Source organism: Zootoca vivipara, chromosome Z1 (genome assembly GCF_965207765.1).
Source record: "Zootoca vivipara chromosome Z1, rZooViv2.hap1.1, whole genome shotgun sequence".
Lineage (NCBI taxonomy): Eukaryota > Metazoa > Chordata > Lepidosauria > Squamata > Lacertidae > Zootoca > Zootoca vivipara.
This window is the reverse complement of record NC_142583.1, coordinates 30,507,529-30,533,769: the sequence shown is the minus strand read 5'-3', so window position 1 is coordinate 30,533,769 and position 26,241 is coordinate 30,507,529. Positions and strand designations below refer to the sequence as shown.

Sequence of the window (26,241 nt, the reverse complement as noted above, 5' to 3'; positions counted from 1 at the left end):
AAGCAGGATTTGTGCAAGATTGGTTGTTCACATTCTTTGGTGCAACTCCGAATGTTCACGGAGAATTCTGCTGTGTGCATAACTCCCAGCAGTAATGGCTCCGAGTAGGAACAGCCAGCCCCAGATATAATAAAAGCCTTTGGAATGGGCATTGTTTACACATTCCAAAATTACCATTAGATTTCTTTTCTTGCTGATGTTAAATTTAATTGCTGTTTCCATGTTCTTCAAAGCAGTCAATCAAATACGAAAGAACTATGGGAATTGAGAGGATTAAGGAATGTTATGTGGCGTAGGGGTGGGGGAGAGGTTGCATTTATTTGAGTGGAAGCAGCTGGTTGTCTCATCCAAATGTGCTTTTTTGAATTTGATTTTGCTTCGGTAACTACCAAGTCACCCAGTGTCCACTGGTTTTTATAATTTCCTTTCCTTGATCAAGGATGCTCGTAAGCAATATCAAAGGAAGATGATACATCATGCTGCCGAGCAATTCATTAAGCAGGATACCCCACCTTCTAAGTAAAGCTGGCTGGTCTGCTGTACGAAAGACTTCTGCCATAAATGTGTGCATGCACATGACGTCACAAATAATGGCTTCAGTTGACCAATGCAGTCTTTTGGGCTTCTTTGCCAGCTGTAGTAGAAGTGCCCAGCACACTAACTCAAAGCTACAATATCCCATATATATTGGATTGCAGCCAACGTCTTGATTACAAGTGACACTGTGAGCTCTTGATCTCTTCCTTTCCCTGCATTTTTTTGGCAGAGGGTTGTGGGGGGATCCTGACTCGCATAGCCTTCAGTAACAGCAAATTTGGCTCCAACAACTTTTTCTTCTTTGTGCTCCTCCTTATCTATTGGAAAGAAAACCAAAACACAGACACTTTTTAAGGTTTGGGGTTGTTGTTTTTTATTATACCAAAGCAGAATACATTTGTGGGTGTAGCAGCAGTACTGACACAATTGAAGAAAGCGAGGCATTAAGAACATTGTTGTCCTCAGTCCCAGTTGGCACCTTAATAAATCCTGTTCGGAAAGAGAATCCTGAAGACAGGACAAAAGCCTGGCTGGAACACAGGTTTTAGCCAGAATACTCTGAAGTTGCTGCTTCGCAATAAACACGGGTGATTCCCCATCGTTGCACTTTTCCCATCTTTTATCAAATACCTCTGAGAAACTTCATAATGGCTCATCCTGCCCGCCCCCGCCATGTTATTTTGTAGACATGAAGAACAATGTGTTATCCACAGTTATGATCAGTATGTGCATAACATAAATTGATTTTATTTTATTTTTGATCCTGTGTTCACCTAAACTTGCCCAGAGTTATGAAGGACAGAAGCAGATCTTTGTCCAGATGCACCAAGTCTCATTCATAATCCAAATGGAGTGCTGCGGGTTACTCCTGAATAAGCATTGGCCAGAAATTTGACTTAATGGGAAGCAGGGGGTGCCAACTTGAATAAAATATTGCAGGGGGGCAGGTAAGACCCACCCCACATAACTGATCACATGATGTGGCACGCACACATAATTTGAATGGCAATGCCCATCAACCTTGGAGGAGCCCGGCCCCTTCAAATATTTTTTTTGGGGGGGGGAGCTGAAGTGACCTCGACCCCTAGGAGTTGGTTCCTATGGTGGGAAAGGAGGTACTCTCCAGGTTGGTACAGTAGCCAAAAGGACTGACCTCTTCTACCTTGAAAAATGGCTGCATCTGGAAAGGTTTATTTCCCATATGCTTTTTATCTACTTCTATTTCTAAGTGATTGCTGCAGTAAAAACATTTTTCTAATGACAAGTGACCTGCTGTCAGTCTCAACTAAGCAAAGCTACAAAGCATATGTCATACTCTATTGAGAGAGAGGGAAGGGTGCCCTGGCTTATTTCCTCAGGGTCTTTTGGTAGGGCACAAGCCAGCCGTTTGCTGCTTTTGGCTTACTGACCTGGCTAGAGGCCTATGCACTTGCCATGTTTGAAGGGGGCCTCGTGGGTGATTGAAATTAATGCAAGTTTACTTTTTAATGGGAATTTTGTTTTATTTTTGGTAAGTTTTGGATTATATCCAATAGCTGAAAAACATAGTTGGTTTTATTTTCCCTTAACTTGTATATTTATTCTTTTTTAAAAAAAATAATGTTGCTTTTTGGTTTAGATAAAAAGGGCTCAGGCGGTGGTATTGAGGTTCTTTTTTAGATACCAAAGAACACAAGTTCCATTTATGTGAAATTCAGGAAAAGGCTTTAAACAAATAAATCACAATAGATTTTGCTTAATATGGGGTTATGTGTATGGATTAAAAGGGGGGAAAATGTGAACAAATGTGAACACACTGATATTAGTGTAACACTCTTATTTCCAAAAGATATTTAAGAGTATATTGTAGCTTATAATTCTCTTAATTTCATAATTATCCAAAATAGTTGCAGAGTGGCATGCAGTAATCATTTGTGGTTATGTTCCCTTTCAGTTCACTTCCCTTTCAGCTAAGGGAAAGTTGTCTTTCCAGCAGTGAAGATCAGTATCTTTATGGTTCTGGTCTTATTTGGAGTCACATACCAGCAGCCTGTTCTTTTCAAATTTGGATTTGGCAGATGCAGCATAATGTCATTGGTCTTGTTTGCACATCACATTAAGCCAAACAGTGCAAGTCTGTTGGTACACAGTCAGAAGAAAGTTATAGCTGCTTTGCTCCTTCTTGTCTCCTGCTGTTGCTACACTGCCAATAGCTGAGCCATGGTTTGGCTTAGCACTATGTGTGAACCCGAGCTTTTGTTTTGACTCCCCACAAGCAGTAACCAAGGACAAACCTTGGTTTGTTTGGAGTTCATAAGTAATGCAAAGCCAAACCATCGCTTAGCTCTCAATAGCACGGCAGAAAGAGGAGTGAAGTGGCCATGATTTTGTAACTGTATCCTAGCACACTTGCTCATTCAGGCTTACCCAAAATGGCTAAGTGTTATGTGCAAACCGGGCAATTTGTGTGCTAATTTTGAATTCATTGTTTCCAGTGAATATTTTTATATCTCCCACATTTTGTACAGATTTGGAAAGAAATGTTTTGATACACAAAGCTACAATAATAATAATAATTTATTATTTCTACTCCACCCATCTGTCTGGGCTTCCCCAGCTACTCTAGGCAGCTCCCAACAGAATATTAAAAACACGATAAAACATCAAACATTAAAAACTTCCCTAAACAGGGTTGCCTTCAGATGTCTTCTAAAAATCAGATACAGTAGTTTTTTATTTCCTTGACATCTGATGGGAGGGCATTCCACAGGGCGCCACTACCGAGAAGGCCCTCTGCCTGGTGCTGTAGGTCATGCTAAGAAACAGATTAATAAGAACCTCCCTGCTCTGCCACCCCACCCCGAGTTTTTACATGAACATAACCATTACATGTGCTCTGCCCATTTATTTTTAACTTTGTAAATAGGATTTTAAATATTGTTTGTGGTACGTTCAAGCAAATTACAGACACTGAGCCTAGATGGAGTTTGAAATACTGCTATTCTGATTTGAAGGCTTTCTTCTTATCAACAAACACACCCCATGTTTGTGTGTAAATCTTCAAGGAGAAGGTTTCACTTATTCATTCTAGAAAGAAATGAGTAATACCTGCTAGTTGCCAACACTGGGGCTGGCATTGTTGGGGACCTGCCAAGGATTAAAGGGCCCCCACTGTCAACCTCTGGCTCTTCCTGGTGCTGCTGGTTCTCCTTGCTGTCACTGCCTGTTCATCTGGCCAGAGTGAGGTGATAGGTGTAATTGCTTGCCTTGCAATTACTCTGGTTGGTTTTATTGATTGGAGAACAAGTGAACAGGGAGTGAGAAGAGGCGCAAGATGGAGATGGTGCAGGAAACAATAAAAGGAGAATTTGTGGATGCCAAGATCCAAGTTTGGGGCAACTGCTCTCTCAGTGTCTTAGCACCCACAGTGCCTGTAAATTATCTATGTTTTCTTTGCAGTGGATTTCCAAAGAAAGCAGGCAGAACTGCTAGGATTGCATCTGATGAAGAAATTCAGGGCACAAAAGACGCTGTTATTCAGGACCTGGAAAGAAAGCTTCGCTTCAAAGAAGACTTACTGAACAATGGCCAACCAGTACGTAGTGGCAAGATCTTTATTGACAAAAATCAGTAGAGCCACATATTTGGTTTGGATAAACTTACAGTCGTACCTTGGATCCTGAATGCCTTGCGAGTCAAACATTTCGGCTCCCGAACGCTGCAAACCCGGAAGTGACTGTTCCGGTTTGCGAACGTTCTTTCGAACCCAAACGTCCCAATGTGAGTTCCTGCAGCCAATCGATAGCTGTGCCTTGGTTTCCAAACGTTTTGGAAGTCGAATGGACTTCCGGAATGGATTCTGTTCAACTTCCGAGGTACCACTGTAGCTTTTGAAGCCAACTTACTCTAAAACTTGTTGCTCAGATTAACGGCATGTAAAACTACGGAAGATAGGCTTCCTTTATGTACTTTAAAAAAGAACATTTGCATAGGGGCTGAAAGGGTAAAATTTCCCTCCAGTTTTTGTTGGAGGGGGAGTGCCCTAGGGCCATAGCTGCCAAGTACCCCGTTTTCCCCGGGAAACCCCCTTATTTTCTTACCATTTCCTGCAAGTGTCCCAAATGGCAAAGTATCCTGTATTCCCCCGGATCCTGCCGGCGGCCATGTTCTTCTGGTGCCGCGTCGGCACTGGAAGTCGCTCATACACACTTCCGGACATGCGTAGAAGTGACTTCCAATGCCGCTGTGCCCATTTCCAAAATGTCCGCAGCGCCAGAAGTCGCTTCTACGCATGTCCGGAAGTGCGTAGAAGAGACTTCCGGTGCCGCGGCGCTGCTAATCCCGGATTTTTCAATCTGGGACTTGGCACCTATGCCTAGGGCATGGGTGCGTCTCAGAACTGACTAGTGAAATGAAGTTGCTGTTTGGTGTGTTGCCCATCTGCTTACCCATAAATGGTACTAATTTCTCTTTCTCTTTCCTTTTGTTTAGAAGTTAACCTACGAGGAGAAGATGGCTCGTCGACTGCTAGGTGCTGACAGCGCTGCAACCGTATTTAATATTCAAGAGCCGGAAGAAGAACTGGCAGGACAGGTGCGGCTACGTAGCTTTGCACTTTCACAGTAAAAAGAGCCAGTTTATTTCTCTTGGTTCTCTCTGTGCCTGCTTGTTTGAGGGCTGGTTGAAAGCATTGCTTTTTTACAGTAAAGGGAATCGTGCCTGACTTTTGGATACAACCCAGGTCCAGAAGTGAGATGAAAATTTGGAATGGCTTTGGAAAAAATTATTTTTAGTTGAACTTGATGATCTGAACGTGTGGCGCATTCTGATGAGTTCTTTTGGGGTGGAGTTGAGTCTCCTTACTTTCGGTCCCTATCTTCTTTTTCTGCCTTTTGCAGGGAACTGGCTCTCTCGGTGCTTCTGTAGTGACTTCCGAGGATGCTCAAAAGGTTTCGCTTCTCTTCCTTTTTCTTGACTTGCTGTCTGCTGAGTTGTCTGTTTTCTGGTGTCTTTTCCTTTCCTGACTTTACAAATTTCTGTTTCCGGAAATTTATCTCTTTCTTTGTTATGCACAATTTTTTTTATGTCTGTGGCTAACATTTTAAAGCTTTGCTGTGCTGTACAGCCAGACCTTATTTTATTTATGTGATACATTTATTGGATGGTACTCACCAACAGCAGGTAAATCCTGCATTAACATGACATCTAAAGGGATGGCTGTCTGTAGCTAATCTGACTGGAAGAATGTAGTGTTGAATTCTACCTGTCGTCTAAATGAATTCCTTGTTGGCACATGTAAGAAGGTATCCAGCTGAATTTCAAAGTATTCTAACATTTCTATCACATACAACCATCTCCCTCCCTTTCTGAATTTGGCACTTCAGGTAGCTTTTATTGAGAAAACAATAAATAATGGTAGGACATGGACGTGGTAGGTCCTTGAAAGTGCACTGCACAATGGTTCTGCCTTGTGGAGAGATGGTAGTTTCCCAATCTCCAGCTATGCCATAAATTCACTGTTACCATATGCGATTCCTTTCCCATTGCAGGAAGATGGTAATACTGGATTTACCATACTGCTGTTCTATCTGCACAAGCATTCCAGTTTGCCCCATGAAATTTTTGGAGATGTGGTGGGAGAAGATGCCCCATTGTGCAAATGGAAGTCCTTGTGCTGGGCTTCTTCTTCTTCACCCAGAGATTCTTGTATTTTACATTCAAAAATACAGTTTTCTTTAAGTTCAATCCTAATGGATTTTGTAATTAAAACATATATATATATGGAGAATAAAGTTAACTATAATCCACTCTAACTTTTTTCTTAAATAAAGTTGGAAACTTAGCTGAGCTTTTCTTGTTTGGTAGGAATACAAAGTCTCCAGCTTTGAGCAGAGGCTGATCAGTGAGATTGAGTTTCGGCTGGAGAGATCTCCTGTAGAAGAGTCTGATGATGAGGTCGAGCATGGAGAAGAAGACCCGGAGGACAGTGTGGCACCATATTTTGAGATGAAGCTGAAACATTACAAAATTTTTGAAGGAATGCCAGTTACCTTCACCTGCAGAGTGGCTGGAAACCCAAACCCAAAGGTAAGAGAAAAGAAACTTAATTGGAGGTGCACACAAAGCGTCAGTGGGCTTTCGGTTGAAACGTAGAATCATAGAGTTTGGTGGGACCCTGATGATCATCTAGTCCAACCCCCTGCAGTGCAGGAATTGTCATGTAATTCTACTTAATATTGATCCAGAGCAGAGTTAGCAGAGTAAAAACTTAAAACACGTTGCAGGATTCCCAAAAAAGACCAGAGGCAATTAATAGAGGAGGGAGAAAGGTTGTTTTCTGCTGCTCCAGAGAAGCGGACATGGAGCAATGGATTCAAACTACAAGAAAGAAGATTCCACATAAACATTAGGAAGAACTTCCTGACAGTAAGAGCTGTTCGGTAGTGCAATTTGCTGCCAAGGAGTGTGGTGGAGTCTCCTTCTTTGGAGGTCTTTAAGTAGAGGTTTGACAGCCATATGTCTAGAATGCTTTGGTGGTGTTTCCTGCTTGGCAGGGGGTTGGACTGGATGGCCCTTGTGGTCTCTTCCAACTCTATGATTCTATGAATATTTCATCCAGCAGAGCTTTAGTGCTACTGAAGGCAAATGAGCATAATGGTCACAAATCCAATACATTCAGGATTGGCACTGTCCATAAGACATCCAGTTGCAGCAGACTTAACTTAAACTTAACTTAAACTCTGGTTCGCCAGAAGCGGCTTAGTCATGCTGGTCACACAACCCAGAAGCTATACACTGGCTCCCTCGGCCAGTAAAGCGAGATGAGCGCCACAACCCCAGAGTCGTCCACGACTGGACCTAACGGTCAGGGGTCCCTTTACCTTTTACTCAGTTTCCCTGAAGGAATAACCCAAACATCATGAACCTTCCGCTTGCTTCTTTCACATAGAGAAGCTTCCACAACCTTCTTGAATTAAGTAGAATAGGAAAGATCTCTACACATCAAATCAATCCTTGCTGTACTAAGAAATGCAAACTGACAGGAATATGCACCTGTCCCTTACAGAGATTGAACTTGCAACCTTGGCATTACCAGCACCATGCTCTATACAATTTATTTTTTGGTTAAACATGTTAAATGTGCTCAGCAGTTCACGCAAATGGAGCCAATGGTCACCAAATTTCACCCTGTGGCAGCTTTCAGCTCCCAGTGCAGTGGCCATGTAATACCAGGGCTCCGGTTATAAGTACCTTTCAAGGCCTTTCTCATGGAGAAGTATATCCTTGTGGTAAACAAAGCTGTTTGGGGATCCTATCATGTGGAACTTTGAGCAAAAAGCCCATGCAAGGCATCATAGCATTCTTCGATCATGTGGAGTGAGATGTGTTTGCTGAGTACCTAATTAGGCCTGTGAATTTGGAGTTTTCCTTCCTGCAGGCTTTTGCTGTCATCCGCTTGGTGTCAATAGCAGTGGTCACCTATGCCTAGAATTACAAACCCTGGCAGAAACACAGTACCATGGTTTTCGGAAGTCTCATCTCTCTTCCCATGACAATATATGTTCTGAAACTGGGGCCAATTATTCACCCTGAGTCATTCCAAATGACAGAGCCAAGAATCGTTTGTATCAGAGGAATGCTTTATTTCTACTCTTAGCATATTTGTTGAGAATGGTTTGCCATGGAGATTGGGAATCTTTTACACAAAGTCTTGATGTACTCTTGGCTGGCAAAACCAAACCCATAAAAAGCCTCTCTAAAAGGGAAAGAAGTCACAAATTGGATCACCACTGGGGGTTGTTGTCAGATCAGAGGCTTTGCAATATTATATATCTGATGAAGATATCAGCATGTATAATTGAACTGACTCGATGATGTCACCAGGCTTATTTTATCTTCCTGATTCCCTGCAACTGCTTAGCCTGCACCCTTTGTCTGAGGTCACTCTGCAACATAATATTTTAGCACAGTTGATCAATGAACAAGATCCGTACGTAGTTCTTGTCAGGTCTTGCTCTAAGATTCAGTTCTGGATAACATGTGAATAACCAGTTCTGATGTAAGATTTCTTCCACAAGCATGCATTCGGGAAGTCATTTCAGGAAGTGATCTTATGTTTTCCAAATAATACATGTTGGGTACTGAAGGTTTATAGCCAACTCCCTTTTCAGGAACTTAAAAACCAGTTGTGAGAAGAAGAGGACTCTTCTGAAATTCTAGGAGTTCTTTTTGACCTAATATACATTTCTACTACTATTATAACTTATTACATTTATTATCCACCCACTAGAGGTGATTGTTACAGGAGGCAAAAACTTTTAATCATTATTATATTTTTAGTTATAAAAAAGTATAATTCTGCACAATTTTGAAAGTATGCCCAATTTTCCTTAATTTAAATTTTGATTTCAGGTTGTTGTTTTTTTGGATTTTTGAGCATTCAAAATTTTAAAGTGAGCTACAAAACCTTTTTGGGCCACTTTCTATCAAGTTTTATTGTTCACATTCTCAAAACTGAAAATTTAGATCTTGAAAATCTTGCATTTCAAAATTTGATTTGTGGTTCTGAAATTTAGGTTTCTGTACTTAAAGCTTGAGAATTTTTCTCCAAAATTCACTGCAAAAATAGACAAAGGCAACATATATGTGATAATGGGAAATTTCAGAAAAAAATATTATGGGTTTGGGGCAGAATTGAAATCCTGCATTAATTGCTGCACAGCAGAATAAAAAAAAAATGAAAACCATATTTGGAAGCAGTTTGCTACTTTATAGTTGTGTTAATCTAGGACACCAGGTATTTACTGTATTGCTACTTCCTGGCAAGCCTTCTGATTCTGTAATGAAAGAAGTGTGTTATGTTATAAAACAATTACTGGCTCTTACAAGATCAACAGATGTCAGGTAACATTACGAAATCTGAAGTGTGCAAGTTCAAACTTATTTTTGAAGCTTTGCTTTTGCTAAGACCTATAGGTTTATAAATGATAACATGCCTTTTTATGTGAAACAGAAAAGTGATGTCAGTGTATGAGAACACATTAACAAGCCCTTGTTGGCAGCATAGGCATTTTACAGTCCTGAACACACATGCATTAGGAAGAGATACAGCTGACTGCTGAGTGAAATTGACACACGGTACTTCTCAGTGCCGGAGAACCTTACATGGAAGTATGAACTCCCAGGAGCTGGATTTACAGTGATAGACATTTGCATAAGGATCAAGCATCAGGAAAGGTTAGGATCTTGACAAAATTAGCAGTTGCAATCTATACAGCAATAGCTTTGGGTCAGCTCTCCTTTTTGTGCTTTTGGGAATGTAATAATAAGCAAACGTTCCTTCCAAGTGATTGAGGTCTCCAGGTGTCTTGAGAGTGAGGGTGCTCTCTTAATCCACCTCCTTGCCATGCTTCCTCAAAAAAACCTTATAACCAGCAGCTTTCAGGCAAGTTGCCCTGAGATTAAAGATCTTCCTATGAGTTTCTTGCACAAGTCTCTTCTTCATTCATAAATATTGGAAATGGGTAGTCAAGTGTGCCGGTGCCCTTGTAAGTTTACTCATTCAGAGAGGTAACTAATGCTAAGAGGGATGGTTTAGTTCAGGCATCCCCAAACTGCGGCCCTCCAGATGTTTTGGCCTACAACTCCCATGATCCCTAACTAACAGGACCAGTGGTCGGGGAAGATGGGGATTGTAGTCCAAAACATCTGGAGGGCCGAAGTTTGGGGGTGCCTGGCTTAGTTTGTCAGGTCTGCTTGTACAACTAGGGGCCACATGTATTTGATGCTGTGGGAAATCCTGCTTCACTTCCCACTACCGATGTGTAACATGTGTACTGCTTCTGTATCTGCCTGCAGCCTAAGCATAACATCATGTCCTTCAATGTGGAGTTATTGAAGAAATTGGTTCTATCCCTCCATGAGTATTTTATACAAGGCTTGGGATTGGTCCCAAAGTCAAACAAATGTAATTCTGTATACAGTAGCTAAGAGTTGGGGGGGGAGTTTGGGGGCCCTTTCCCACCCTTTGTAAATGATATTGACCTTTTCTGTCTTCATTTCAGAATGACTGATAACATTTCAAAGTAATTATAAGCACCACATGTATTCTGCACTGATAAACTAATGCACGGATGTTAGTCTCAGTGCAAACAAATCCTGGGCGGCAATATCTGGTTTAGGAAGCCATTAGAGGAAAGGGCAGGAAGGAATGTTCCCTGATGAAGATCAAGTCTAAATGTGTATCACCCTTTTTTGGGCAAACTTTTAGTTTCGCTCTGCTGGACAGAAGCTTGGCATGCCCAGCTGAACAGTTTGCGAGCTGCAAAAAAATATCTGTAGGAAAGTAGCTCTCATTTGCCTTCTGGTTATCACAGCATCAGAAGAGTCCTGTTTGTGTGACTTGTGTGTGTTTGTGTTCTAAACTCATTTTGGAGGAGAGGGTCATGGCAGTGTGTCCTGCTCCAACCCACATACATTTGTTGATTTTCAGAACAGACCCAGCACACACACAAAATGTGCACACAGCCAGGAACCTTCTATAATCAGGATATCTGATCGCACAGGGGAGATTATATGTGTGTTGTTCGTTCCAACAGTATGTTGAATGCAATATAGGAGGGCCTGTCACCAAGATTTGTCTCCCTCGCCCACCGCCATCCTTATTCAGTGTAAAAACATGGGTCAAATGTACAAGGCTTTGCATTTTTCCATGTGTTGAGTTCAAGAAGCTTAAACCGCTCATAATGTCTGATAGAGGGGGATGCCTCGATAAAAATGTAAACCAACCAACGTCAGGCGTTTCATTTTATAGATGGGGTGATACGCCACATAAGCAGGATATGGCAGGAATTTCGGTGTGGAGGAAAGTCACTGTTTACAACCCGCCCCTTTTTAAAAAAGCAAGGATGAGGTTAAAGTGGCTTGAACAAAGTTGCATGAGATGACATCAGTGCAGTGCTTTTTAAGCCCAGTTTTGGCACTGCTGATTCTTGTCGCTCACTTTAGTCACCTGAGAAAGGTAAGACAAGCATGGGTGTCTGACCAAGTTCAGACTTGTAGCTGGAACCAAGGTAAGGGAATACGAGCAGGCTGTTAGGTTGTGCCTGCCCTTGCCCATCCTCTTTGCCCAGTTTTGGCATTATATGTAACACTGGTGGCAGCCCTTAGCTTTCCAGCTCAACTTCTTGCAACAACGAGAGGGGACCACTAGCCTCCTGACACTCAACAGTGCAGATCTCCTGATGCTGCAAATAGGTGCACCAGCCACTGTTAGACATATGGAGAGCAAGAAACAAAAAGAAGAGGAAAGGCAGGGATTTGCTCCATATTCTTATTGTAGCTCTCTGGCCTTTTGAGCCAGTGAAGCTTGCTCACAATTTTCATTCTGATTTCTGTCCCTGCCTCCTTCATCACTTACATTTTGTTTTCTGACACAGATCTATTGGTTCAAAGATGGGAAGCAAATATCTAAAAGGAGCGAGCACTACAGGATGCAAAGAGAACCTGACGGGACCTGCTCTCTCCACACTGCAGCTTCCGCCCTGGATGATGATGGGAATTACACTATCATGGCTGCCAACCCTCAGGTAAACCAAGTCTTGACTTAGGAGTAAGCATACTCCTGGGCACAGATCTCCAAAGCATTCACAACCTGACTCTCAGTTAACTTAATTGATGGGTCATGTCATTTGGGATTAGGTGATAATTAAAGCATCCATGTTCATCTCACACCAATAGGGTGGGACCAGTTGCCAAGTTGCAAACACGTTTCCTCCAGGGGATTATTAAAAAGAAGGAGGTTTTTCTGTTGTGACCTGATTCTGAGCAACTGCCATCTAGGCGGTGTTCTTGTGCAACCTTAATGCACCCCATGTTGAAGATGATTGAGCTCTGAACAGTCATGCAAACTTTACTCCTGATACTTTGTGATGACCACCTGCCAGGGCCCCATGTCTCCTGAGGGAAGGGGGTTTCTGGCTGACACAGGTGTATCCCCCAGTTCAGCCCACCTTGATTAGTTCTACAAAGTTGACTTAAAATATCCCCCTGAAACCTCTTAATGGTAGTGCAGCTTATTGGCTTCTGAACATGTGGTTGTTAAAATCAGAGACCATACAGGTTTATGAAACAGCTAAATTATTTACTAAGAGTTTACTAAGAAAAACTACACAGTGCAAAAGTTACCGAAAACCAGTATATTCCCTTTTGAGCAAAATAAAGTAGATTAAAATGCCCTCCACTTCCCTTAAGTTCATCAGTCCCTCACCTCACCAGACTCACTGATGAAGCTTACTCTTGAGTAGCAGTCCTTTCTTCTTTGTCTTTCTTGTCACCTTCATTTCCTTGGCTTGTGAAGCTTTTTGTTATCACAATGAGATCCACTTTGATCTAAATATCTCCAGCCTGGCTACCTGCATAGATGGACTCCCCTTGCCAGTCACAGGCTCCATACAACTAGCTATAGGAAGTCGTGGAGCCCCTCAGCCGAGAGATATGCCAAACTCCATTTCTGTAATGAAATCCCCTCTTCCCAGTTGAGCCCCAGGGACAGTGTGGAGCTTTACCAGTTAGCCCATGAGTACCCAAATGACAAGAAAGATAGGCATTCCCATATAACAGTCCAGGGCAACAAAGGAGCTACGGATGTAATTATATGTTACGAGAAAACTGGGGCACCTGCCAATAGTGGCAACACCATGCTGAATCCCCACTCTGTCCCCCATAATAAAACTTACCCCTTGTCCTGATGTCCTCTTGGGTGTTTCCATATACCCCACCAGGCTAGCCAGAGGTGTGGAGTGGCAAACAAACAAAGACATTGGGTAAGCTTTACCGCCTGTTGCAGAAAGAGAAGGAGTCAGCTCAACAGAGGGCAGCAGGATAAGCCGTGCTCTTTTAGTAAAAGTTAGAACACAAGTGCCTTGTGTGATTGCCAAGGGAAATAATACGCTTCTTTACCTGTGTTGCCCCTTGGGAACCTCAGGTCAACAAATGCCACTCCGTTTAGGTAAAAGATTTCGGAAGTAAGGTCGAAAGCCTGCTTGTCAAATGATGTGACCGCTAGAGCGGAATCCTCCAGAAGGAAAGCAGGCCCTTAACTGTAGGCAAAGCAGTCTCACTGGGAGGTTGTTTCATGACAATTTGAGACCAAAGAAGTGGTGTTACTTGCATCTCCAGTAGGCTAGAGAGCAGGGGTAGCCAGCGAAGGGTCCTCCATGTGTCGTTGTACTTCTGCTCCCATCAGCCCCAGGCAGCATGGCCAATAGTGAGGCATGCCCACTTGTTACTGTTGCTGCTTTGTGTTAAATGCATTTGTTGTTCTTTTGTTTTTAGCTGCTTCTAATGATTTTATGTGCAAATAGCCTAGAGACAGTGGTTCAGAAGGTGATTAATGAATTAAGCATCATCATCATCATGGGAATTGTGGTCCTGCAATGTCTGGAGGGGCACCACATTGACCATCCCTGACATAGAGGGGGTTTTTATGGGCCATTTATTACCACCCTTGAGTGTTTTAAAGCAGGGGTGGGAAACTTGGGGCTCTCTCGGGTATTGTTGAACTACAGTTCACCATCATCCCTGATGGTTGGCCATGCTGGCTGGGGTTGATGGGAGTTGGGATTCCAGAAAGACCTACAGGATCACAAGGTCTTCATCTGTCAGGCTTCAGGGAATCGGCTTCCTCCCCCCTTTGGCAGTAGATGAGCAGAACAAAGGAAAAGGAGCCTTCTTACCAGTTAGGAACTTTAATAATCACAGCGAGAGAACAAAGGACTCCTCTCCTAGAAATGGCGGCGCTCCCAATTAAATTCACTCCCCTCTCCGTCCCTATCAAGTTATGTTACTCCTCTGTTTTGTAATCTGAGCTTGGGGCCACTGTGTTTTCTTTTCTGCCACTTTCTGAGCTCTCTGGGACTTTGGGGGAGGTGGTGGCTACTATCCAGAGACGGTGCATCTGTTAACTCTTCTAGTGTTTCTTCTGCTAGCTGTTCCGCATCCAGTATTTCCCAGCTTCTGCCTTCTGAGCTATGCCCCTCTGCAAACCACTGTTCCAAATCTACATTGTCCTCCTGCTCCTGGGAAGAATTGGGATCAGGAGGAGGTGGTGGCTCCCACCATTCTTCCTCAGCGCAGCCCTCCTCAGCTCGGTCCCTGGTTTAAAGCAACAACAGCCTGATCCTGTGCATAATTATTTGTAAGACCAGCCGACTGAGTGTGGGTTGTTCTCAGGCAAGGGATGGCAGATGAAGTGTGCTTACTGGCACATCCTTTTCCAGACACCTACTTTGTTCCCTCCCTCTTCTAGATTGCAATCTTAAGAGTCAAAAGAATAAAAGACATTTGGTGTAGCACCAAAGATCTTTCCAAACCCAAATTGCAAGTAGGATTACGTTTAAAAATAATGAGCTCTATCACTAAAGCAGAGCTTATCCTCTTTGAGAGTATTGTAGCCTGTTATGAACGTTGCTAGGCTACTTAACCATAATGGTTCCATTGCTGAAATGCCTGAGAGCCACCAGTGTCCTGTCCCCCCCCCCTTTGTGTAAAATACATAGAACTTGGTTTGGTATCACAAATCATAGAAAACCATGAAACATAAATGTTGAGTCTACATAAAACCACTGCTGTGAACATATATAACATTTCCTGTTATGCATGTAGACACTACAGTAGTAATTTCCGAGCTCTGTTAGGGCACACTGCATTGCTGACAGAAATTGTGGCAGTTCAGACATAAGACTAAGCTATGTTGTAGCATTGCATGCGCAAGACTTGACTTTATCCCCCTCTCCTTCTCTGGTGCAGCCATGAGGAGGATATTGGAAGCTTCTACTTTTAAGCTAAGAAGTGTTCTTGGTTACGTCTTAACTTGGAGGAACTTTGATTAGGTTAAGCTCTGGTTCATTTAATCAGTTCAGGATGAAACCATGATTCATGATCCTGACTCATTTACTAGCCAAAGTTTAAACTAACCAGAGTTTATATAAGTTATGACATAACAAGAAGCATCATTTAGTTTAAAAGCAGAAGTGAATAATTGAGAGGACAGGATAGCTTGTGAGCCGAAGGCTCTCTCACGTAACACCACCAAACCATATTTTAGTGATATATCCCCAAAGGCCCATGGATAAAATAAAAGCCCGTGTAAGATCCAAATATCTGTCCACAAACGAAGCAGACTGCTGCATCTCTCTCCAATCCAGTGCTGTGACCTTGCCTGCTTCCCATCTGCCTCTGTTGTGAGTGGGTAGTTTTGCTACATCTCTGCATAGGGACTTATAGGAACATTCAGACATAGCAGTTCTTTGCACCTCTGCACTACTGTAGCTTTGCCTCCACCTAATCAGGAGGCATTGGAACGCAGATGGCACTGTGGTGTAAACCACAGAGTCTAGGGCTTGCCAATCAGAAGGTCAGCGGTTCGTATCCCCGCAACGGGGTGAGCTCCCGTTGCTCTGTCTCAGCTCCTGCCAACCTAGCAGTTTGAAAGCACGTCAAAGTGCATGTAGATAAATAGGTACCGCTCTGGCGGGAAGGTAAACGGCATTTCCGTGCACTGCTCTGGTTTCGCCAGAAGCGGCTTAGTCATGCTGGCCACATTACCCAGAAAAAACTCTGCGTACAAATGCCAGCTCCCTCGGCCTGTAAAGCGAGATGAGTGTGCAACCCCCGAGTTGTCTGCAACTGGACTTAACAGTCTGGGGTCTCTTTACCTTTACCTAATCAGGGGGCATATCCAGGACAGGGTCTCATGTGGACACACAGGGAATACCTCCCATCTGAAAGGGATGCTGGAGGAAGAGTCCAATTGAGGAACAAGCCATTTCCAAATCCAATTGCCACAGAGACACATGAACCTCAAGTCAATGCAGGGTGGTTGTTTATTACTACTGAATGTTTGAGTGTGCATGCACTCAAGGGATAATGTGTGAACTGGAACATAGCACAGAATATACAGAAGGAAACAGTGTATCCTAGTGTAGCAAGTTTTTTTATTATTTTAAAACAACAACTTTATTTACCCTAATAATCTAGGCAGAGATCTTGGCTTACAGTCGCGTGAGCATTCTAGGCATGCATGGCTCTATTATGTGTGCCCAAGAATGCTTTTCTTCTTCTCTCCCCCCCCCTTTCCTAAACGACAGTCATGTGAAATTACACAACAACTAGTTGTTGTTGATAAAATGGGTTAGGGATACAGTGTATACATGCATGTTTTGAGATGCATCATTTTGTGCTTGTGGATGGGCCTCTCTGCTTTTGTGGGTCATGGCCACTCTGTCAACTGTGCCAACTTCTTACCTGTTATTATCTGAGTGTTCAGAACAATCTTGGGGGTGCTCAATCTTGGGGGTAGCATTATTCATGAAGGTCACCAGGCATCTTTTGATTATTTAAGTACTAGTCATTACCATAAGCAATAACTGAAGGAGTGCTTTCCTTTTTAAAAAAAATTAAATTAAAAATGTTCTGCTTATATTCCTCTTTGGCTGAAGGACAAAGGGATGCTTGATTTATGTATTTATTTTGGAAAATGATCAGCGAACTCTCTGGATGTGAATCTGGAAGTTTATTTATTATGCAACGAAGACAAGCATTTGCTCGGTTCATCTAGTCATTTTATATTCTCTCGTCACGGTATAATTTCCAAATAAACACAATTACGTCTCCTGGCGTTAGCATAGTTCCAGTCTGCTTTTAACAGTGCATTAGAGACTAAGGGCAGCAGTGGATCAGAGCATGAGCTTTTCACAGCAGAAGATGTAGATTCCAACTGTGTAGAATCATCACCCAATGGAAATACGCCATGCTTTGTAATAATGGAAGTATGCCTGTAGGCCTCAAAGCTAGCACAGATGCGCTTAATGCGTCCATATAAGAGGGTGTTTGAGTGAAGTTTTAAGTAGCTCGGTAATGAGCTGACCAGCTTAATCTTTTCAAAAGTAGTTGTGAAAAGGTACCTTTGAACAGTGCAACCTAGCCTTCCGCAATCTTGCCCCCTTCAGATGATGATGGATTTCCACTCCCATGACCCCAGGCAGCATAGCCAGTGGCCAGTTGTGATGGCAGTTGTTGTCCATCATCTATCAGAAGGGGCCACATTAGGTAAAGGTAAAGGGACCCCTGACCATTAGGTCCAATTGTGACCGACTCTGGGGTTGCAGCGCTCATCTCGTGTTATTGGCTGAGCGAGCCGGCGAACAGCTTCCAGGTCATGTGGCCAGCATGACAAAGCCGCTTCTGGTGAACCAGAGCAGCACACGGAAACACCGTTTACCTTCCCGCTTGGAGCAGTACCTATTTATCTACTTTCACTTTGACGTGCTTTCGAACAGCTAGGTTGGCAAGAGCTGGGACCGAGCAACGGGAGCTCACCCCGTCGCAGGGATTCGAACCGCCTACCATCTGATCAGCAAGTCCTAGGCTCTGTGGTTTAACCCACAGCGCCACTACACGTGACTTAAAAACAGTCCACATTTTAATTTCTCTTCCTGTAGCTCCTTCTGTAACGACATCATGTAGCATGGAAACACCCTATGAAGAATTAAGTGACAGTGTGCTCCCTGAGCAGCCGTTGCCTTTTATCAGGACAAGGGATGCTTTGCGATCTTACGGGGTTTGAGTGTGGATTGCACCACAGTAAATTTAAAAGAAGCAAGTGTACTCGTCTCTTGCTGTTAGGACTAATTTATAGAGATGACCGAAGGAGAGATATAAAGATGTTTCTGTGCACTGTAAAAACTTCACTTAAGAACTCGTTTCCAGGCCATGGGCAGTAATTTGGTTATTTAAATTGTCCAGGATAATGGGAACATGGACTTCAACTTTTAGTTTGCTCTCACTGATCATTGCTTGGGTTCCAGTAGTCCACTGACTTAACTGTTTGTGGGCTTGCTAAGTCGCCGATATGAACAAGATTCAAATGGACATAATTTCAGCTTGCCTACAATTCTGTTCATGCTTGTTGCCTTTTGTTACTCATATGAATGCAGCCTCGAGCCTGAAGATGCTATTGTGCCAAAAGTTGTTTTACAAGTTGTGTAGAGTGCTTTCTGTGGGTTGAAATGAGCATTTAGTATATATATTTTAAAAAGCTTATTTGAGTAGGCCTTGTTTAAAAGGCAACTTATATTCAGCGAAGAAAGTCACTGAGGTGAAACTGGAAGTGAGGCTGCCGGTAAGGAAGAGGAAGCACAAGTTGCTTTTTAAGTGGCTAGTGTGCATGTGAATTCCCCTGGGTAACAGCTGTTTTTGGACTACAAGTCTCATTATCCCTAACCACTGGTCCTGCTGGTTAGGGATGATGGGAGTTGTAGTCCAAAAACAGCTGGAGACCCAAGTTTGGGAAACCCTGCACTAGTGGATTGTGTGATTTTAATGTCAACTACACAAGTTGCACTGTTAAGAAATACTGTTCACTGTAGTATTTATTAAGTTGGAAGCCACCCAGAGTGGCTGGGGCAACCCACTCAGATGAGTAGGGTATAAAATAATAATAATAATTATCATCATCATCATCATCTGGTGTAGTGTTACTTAAGGAAGGACATTAAAACATGAGTCTTTACAGCCTTTCAAAAAGCCTGAAGTGTCAACTGCCCACTGCAAGTCTACTGGGAAGGAATTTCAAAGATGTGCAGGCACCATAGAGAAAGTCTTATGGTCACCCATTTCACAGAATAGACTTTTACTTTTGCCTCACAACTTACAGGAGAAAATGGTGGACTTGAGTGGGAGCAGACAATAATGTTCTCTCTGTTGCAGAGCTTTTAGACAGACATCAACTGCAGGCAAGGACCTGATCATCCTAAATACAATCCAGAAGATAATTATGTGTGCTTAAGTCCCACTGGATTTTAGCCAGATTCAAGTACACGTAATTGTGTGCTGGCTTGAAGCCTGCATTTGCAAAATGTATTATGGATTTTTAAAAGTTGTTGTAGAATTGTTAGTCCGATGCAGCTCCAGGGAAAACACAAGCTCAATGATATCATGATTACAAAGACCCAACTTTCTTCTTTGAATGAACTTTATGGTGCAGCAACATACTGAGAGCCACAAGTTCCCAACCCTTGCCTTGTAGGTTTTTCAGCTTCTCCAGACCTAGGATTCACCTCTTAACTCCAGTTTGCAAACTGGGCCCACTCTTAATTTTTTTAACTACATGTGGCTGGCACTCTCCGTCATCCACACCAAAGACTAATTGCACATTTTCAAATACTTGTAAGAAGACAGTGAGGTCTTTAAAAAAAAAACACACACACACCCTGGTTTAACTTTACAATTTATGTCCTTTTAGGGAAGTGAACACATTGATAAGGGCTAAGAGACTGTTCTACAAATTTGGAAATCCCTTCATTCAGATATCCTTTCTCTTACTACGAACTTGGGGTGCTGTATTTATTTAGTACCCTTCTTTTAAACGTTTTTCCTCCTTTGTATTTTAATGGGATTTTTAAAAAAACTTACGGCATATGTATAGTGTACTTTCTCATAACCTAAACGTTCTCTGGGTGGCTTACAGTAAATGAGTTGCCTCCTCACCCAGCAATATGGGGAATAATAATACCGGCATACCTTACAGGGGTGTTGATTCCAGGGCATGGTAAGGAGGGAAGATGATGCAGCTGCTTTGCGAAAGCTTAGTGAGTCTGATTGCATGCCCAAGTGCCATAAACTTGCCCATCAGGACAGCTCAGTGAAACCAAAACCGCTGACATTTTATGGAATAAATTAAGCCACAACTTGATTACATATGTCAGTGAGTTTCGCATGGCATTGGGCTAGCCACCATCACTTCCAGCCCACCTGCTGGAGGGATACCAGAGGTCAAGGCCATATCTGGGATTGACCCATGACATACATAAAGTGGGTGCAACCTACCCACCCACCCCCAGTCTTGCTGCGTGGGCGAGTGCTATTGCTCCAAAGCACCTTTCCCAGGATTCCTTTAACAGGAACACCACCCTGGAGGGGGGAGCAGGGGCTCCCACTCAAGCAGGGATGTTGAATTCCAGCAGCTAGCGGGAGAGGGGAATTTGTCAGAAGCAAGATCCACAGCGGTATGGGAGGTGGTGATAAGTGAGTCACATCACCCCTGGAGAGGGTGAGTGGATATTATGGTCAGTGCCTAAAGGGGAACACCCTGGATGCTGTAGCACGAGTTCCATGATGGAAGAAAGAAGCAGGTCATAAATGTACAAAATAAATAAAACTAATGTATATGAAGTCCTTTTAACACTTGAAGGTGCTCTTAAAATGTGAAGTATCAGAAGAAGAAGAAGAAGAAGAAGAAGAAGAAGAAGAAGAAGAAGAAGAAGAAGAAGAAGAAGAAGAAGAAGAAGAAGAAGAAGAAGAAGAAGAAGAAGAAGAAGAAGAAGAAGAAGAAGAAGAAGAAGAAGAAGAAGAAGAAGAAGAAGAAGAAGAAGTGGTGTAATTGTCACAGCCTTCCTCATACAGTACTTTGGAAAACAAATTCCTTGTTGTTCGAGCACATAAGAATACATGCCAGAAATATGTATTGCTCTTTCCATTCAGCTTTCTGGTTCTACCTCTTAGATTTTTTTTATTTTGTTGGGGGGGGAGGGGAGATATTTGTACAAGCAAACAATAGCTGACTGGCTACAGGCTCTTTCTGTGTTTGTACAGCTGGTCTTGTATGCTTTTGGTGTGACTTTGAAATCCCAGGGGTGTGTGGCTTAATGTGTTCCTTTGTTATAAGTTACCTATTAACTCGCCATGCCTGGTTTTCCCCAGAATGTAACGAGGTCTCATACGCAAACACAAACTTTTGAGTGCAATAGCAGTAGTAATTTACTAACATCATAATAACAGCCGGGTGACAAGGTAGATTGGAAAGACAAGTACATGAATAGCAGCTGTGATGGTGAAGAGGAAGGATCCCCCTGGAGCAATCCTGCCCAACAGCCAGACAAAGCTTGGAACTGCCATTGCTGATTCCTGAGTAGACCTTGCTGCACATTCTCTGTGCCTTTCTACAGAGTCCCTGGTTCTTCTTGCCCTTCTATAGGTGCCCCAGTGGCATCCTCTGCTCTTCTGTAGTGTCCTTGGTGGGGTCTAACTCTCTGCTCTCTTTCACACACACACCAGCTGTGGGAAATAAAGGATTCCTCTTTGGGAGGAAGAGAGGGGAGCTAGCCCCGTTGTATATTGGGGGGGGGCTGTGTGGAGAGAGTCTCTTCCTTTAAATACCTGGGAGTCCATCTTAGTGAAGGTCAACTTGGAAGGTCAATACAGCCCAGGTGGTTAGGAAGGCCCAACAGAGACTTCATTTCCTTAGGGTCTTGCGAAAGAAGAAGGTTGTATAGCAACTGATGTTTTCCTTCTATCGGTCCACGACAGAAAGTGTTCTCTCATACTGCATTACAGTGTGGTAAGCTAGTTTGACAGCCATGGACAGAGAGTCCCTACGGAGGGTTGTGAAGACAGCACACGATATCGTGGGCTGTTCCCTGAGTCCGCTAGATGTTATCACAGGAGACCGTTCAGAAGAGGAACATTCTCAGGGATGACTCACACCCTGGCCAGCACCTCTTTAATCTCCTGCTCTCGGGCAGGAGATATAGAAACATGATAAGCCGCACCAACAGGTTAAAGAATAGTTTCTACCCATGGGCCATGAGGCTGCTGAATGTAAGACAGCAGCATTGCAGCTGACGTTCGGGGTTGGTGGTCGTACGACAGCACACAGAGTGACAAGGACTAAGAAATTGTGGGGGGGATGAGGGGCTCATTTAATCTCACTGTAAACAAGTGGTACAGTGACAATAAAGTATTTCTATTTCTATTTTCTATTCTCTCCGGTGGAAGCATTTGGTAAAACTGCATAATACTTGGTGTAGTCTTCAGTGTTAATTAATATTGACAGCATTTGTTGTTGTTGTTTTCAACTGTATAACATCTGTGTTTTTCTTCCATTGCTTGATAGGGCAGGGTAAGCTGTACAGGAAGGCTGATGGTCCAAGCTGTCAACCAGAGAGGACGTAGTCCACGGACGCCTCCTAGTCAGCCGCATGCCAGAAGGTACCACAGGCATATGCATATATTTCCCAAGAGTTCTAACATGAGTCCTTTGTGGTTCCAATACAGAAATAAATACTTCCATGTTTATTTCTGGTAATGCTTGCTTTGATTCCCAACATTCTTGACACAGTTATCAGTTCGCCATAGGAAATTCTGTATTAGATGCCTAAAAGGTTCAACCTAATCCTGATTCTAGGTGCCGCTGAACTGTGTGGCAAAATAGTTAAATATATGAAATGTTAAATATATGAAATGGACACTGCAAGTGAAATTTGCAGAACACCCTAGGTGCATCTCTCGGGCTAGGGTTCCATGGTTTGGGTGCCACTACTAAAAAGGCCTTTTCTCTTTTAGTCAACTCCTGTACCTCAAAAAGTATACCTCAGTTTCCTGGCAGATTTGTGTGCAAGAGAAAGCACTGCTTAAAATACTCTGGTCCAAGGCCATTTAATGGCTGAAGGATAAATTCCTTATCAACACATAAAAAAACAAACCACTATTGGGTCCATTTTGCAGAGACCTGATTCCCACATAATGTCGTCAAGCCCCAAAACACAGGCCTCTGAGTAGGAGACCCCAGCCGCTTGACTCTTCCCCATTTATTTTGCTGCTGCACTGCACTAAGTCCAAGTTTGGCTCAGCATGTCATCCAAAACAGAGTTCCTAGTTTGGCTTTCTCTCAAGACTGACCACTAGCTGTAACAAAACTTTTGTCTCATGGTTTAGCGCTCTTTGCTTACCCGGAAGCACTAAACCACATGCCTGGGTCGGGATGACATGCTAAGCTAAACAATGCCTTGGTGCAGTGCAGCACAGGAACAGAACAATCGGGGGGGGGGGAGCAGAGCGACTGTGATTTCCTCTTTGCCAGTTTGTATAATCACTTAGCGTGGCATTGGCCTAGTCTACACATCACACTAAGCCAAAGCAATGTATGTTAGGGGTTGCTCCAGGCTTTATGGAGTCCCTGGGTTTCACTGGTGTTTGCTGTGATAAACATACAAAAGATGCACAATCCGTATACAATATGCATGTGGACCTAGGAAAACCCTGGTGGAAACTCAGTTGCTACATAACGTTAAGCAGCAATGAGCAGCCGTGTCCTGATGTTCACAAGAAAAAGCTTTCTGTTGCTGGGGTAATGCAAAGTAAAATAATAATAATAATAATAATAATAATAATAATAATAATAATAATAATAATTGGGGGGGGGGAGTTGTCTGGAAGTGTGCTGTAAGGAACTGAGATCTGGTTTCCTTTAAAATCTTTGCCACTGCTGTGTGTGTTCTGCAGAAACTAGTTAAGAGTGTGCATGCACACTTCCATGTTTTCAAACCTTGCAAAGATTGGGGGGAAATGTAGAAGTGTATGATAAGGGAAAGGCAAGAGGGAAAATCAAGAAAAACTAAAAGTAGTGATCCAGCCAAATTTAAGAAAATGTTTGAGCTACACCCTTTGTCAGAAAATGATTAAGCGTGTCCTTGAATCTCTCCCACTAAAATAAATCACACTTGATAAATTTAGCAGCATAATGTCCAATTTAGGTATGTGGTGTGGTGTGTCAAAACAAAATATTAAAAAATCCTTCCAGTAGCGCCTTAGAGACCGTGTGTGTGTGTGTGTGTGTGTGTGTGTGTGTTTCAAGCTATTTGGTCCAGTGATTGATTTAAATGCATAATTCCACAGAATCTTATTGAATTTCTTGTATGGGTGTGTGATATATCCAAAATTAATTGAAACATGATGGTGTTACTAACATCTGGCACTTCATATATTTTCGAGCTTCTGTCAGCACTCAGTTTTGGATGTGTGTGTAACAGAGCAAACCTTATGTGACTCATAAATAGGGAGCAATTTAAATTTATGTTCTAGTAGGCATGCAGAGGTTGCCTTTTGCTCCCTTGCATCTTACTCATTTTATTGACCAGTATTGTGGTAGAGAGCCTTCTCTTTCCCCCTGCCCCAAAGTTCTTCTGAAAGCCAAGAATTTGCTTAGGGTACATAAGAAAAAATCCTCTCATCTTGGTCCAATTCAAAGTCTACTTTGAAATTAATGAAAGTTTAGGGGAGGGGTGTTGATGGTCACAGTTAGGGGAACATATGTGTGGAATCTAGTCCATCATTTTGGTCACATTTACTTTTATTTTAAAAGCATGTGCATTGTTGAGAGTTTGGGAATGATGTCAATAATGAAAAACCTCTTAACCTAAGGCTATGGTTAGGACAGAGCCTGGGAACGAAAATGAATGGGTTCTGTCCACAGTGGTACCTCTGGTTACGTACTTAATTTGTTCTGGAGGTCCGTTCTTAACCTGAAACCATTTTTAACCTGAGGTACCACTTTAGCTATTGGGGCCTCCCGCTGCCGCCACCCCGCTGGTGTGTGATTTTTGTTCTCATCCTGAGGTAAAGTTCTTAACCCAAGGTACTACTTCTGGGTTAGCGGAGTCTGTAAACCAAAGTGTTTGTAACCTGACGTACCACTGTATATATATATTTGCAGACCTCGATCTCGATCAAGGGATAGTGGAGATGAAAATGAACCAATTCAGGAGCGTTTCTTCCGACCTCATTTCCTGCAGGCCCCAGGAGATCTGATAGTTCAAGAAGGAAAACTTTGCAGAATGGACTGCAAGGTACATTTTTAATTTTATTTTAACCTTTATAGGTCATATTCAACTGGATTTTATGATCATCATATACTTCTTCTTTTTTGTCAAATACATGGGGTTGGTTGGAGGTGGTGAGCCTAATAGGCATATTCCACTTGTGGAGAGTTGACTACCACAAACTTGTGTTGTAGTTGGATTCCTGATCAGATCACTTCATAACTGCATAGGCTGGATTCCAGTTCAGCTTTTTAAAGGCAGTTTTATTTCTTTCTCCAGCAGATACTGAAATTGATTAAGGCAGAGATTCATAATGTTTTATGAAATGTTATCACATGAAAAATGGCATTGTAAAAGTTAACAGTAAGCATCGCTCTGGTAATGGATTTATAGATAAAATATGTGCTCCCTCTAGTGGCTTTGAATGCCTGGGCTTCCAAAATAGAGCCAAAGGCTGAAATACTGTACCTTTTATGCACTTACCAGGAAGTAAGACTAGTTGAAGAGTAGACATGCATTGTTATAGCAAAGTGAGCAAGAATATTCCAGGAGCACACCAAAGGTAATCTACACTTGTGCTCCTATTTCTAGCTAAACTATCAAACAGATGCCACCAGATTTCCCCCCTTTATTATTCCTTGACCTGTGAAATGAATTGAGACTTTTGCATCTGGTTGGGGAGCAATATGATGATTTATGAATTTCTCCTACCATCTTTAGAGTGGGCAAGCTTAAAACCTAAGTAAATAAATGGCCGGATGTAGTTGGATGTCCCATTCTGATGCCTCCTTGTGAAATGTACAAATGTCTGCTTGCAAAGCTGTCATATTGCCGTGTTTTGCATTATATCAGTGCAACTATTAGATTGCCTCACTGAAGCCACATGCCCAGGTGAAAGCTGTAATTCTCCTGGTCAATACTGAACCAATGTTGAAGTTCTGAATTGAGATACATCTGCACAGAGAGGAAAATATAATGTATATTAGTCTGTAACATTCAGTTTTCATTCCTCCTTTGAACCCAGAGATGAGCAGCCTCAAGCCATGGGAGCCAAATGTGGCCCTCTAAT

At 42.7% G+C, this 26,241-nt stretch overlaps 2 protein-coding genes across 6 annotated transcripts in view; one reads left to right on the top strand and one right to left on the bottom strand.

The window, feature by feature from the left end:
- PALLD (palladin, cytoskeletal associated protein) overlaps window positions 1-26,241 on the top strand; it is a 225,245-nt gene that overhangs the window by 189,249 nt on the left and 9,755 nt on the right. For 3 of the 4 annotated variants that reach the window (XM_088659970.1, XM_088659979.1, XM_060278691.2), the window contains 6 exons: window positions 3,976-4,111; window positions 5,008-5,109; window positions 6,382-6,603; window positions 11,955-12,104; window positions 22,469-22,563; window positions 25,067-25,199. In XM_088659970.1, the coding sequence (XP_088516096.1) occupies window positions 3,976-4,111; window positions 5,008-5,109; window positions 6,382-6,603; window positions 11,955-12,104; window positions 22,469-22,563; window positions 25,067-25,199 (838 nt within the window). Of the gene's footprint in view, window positions 1-3,975; window positions 4,112-5,007; window positions 5,110-5,414; window positions 5,466-6,381; window positions 6,604-11,954; window positions 12,105-22,468; window positions 22,564-25,066; window positions 25,200-26,241 lie in introns of all 4 variants that reach the window. The other variant, XM_088659984.1, reaches the window with a different exon arrangement.
- Window positions 25,884-26,241, bottom strand: part of CBR4 (carbonyl reductase 4) — a 32,742-nt gene continuing 32,384 nt past the window's right edge. For both annotated transcript variants that reach the window (XR_015947546.1, XR_015947549.1), the window contains exon 11: window positions 25,884-26,126. The gene's annotated coding sequence lies outside the window, so the exon portion shown is untranslated. The remainder of the gene's footprint in view (window positions 26,127-26,241) is intronic.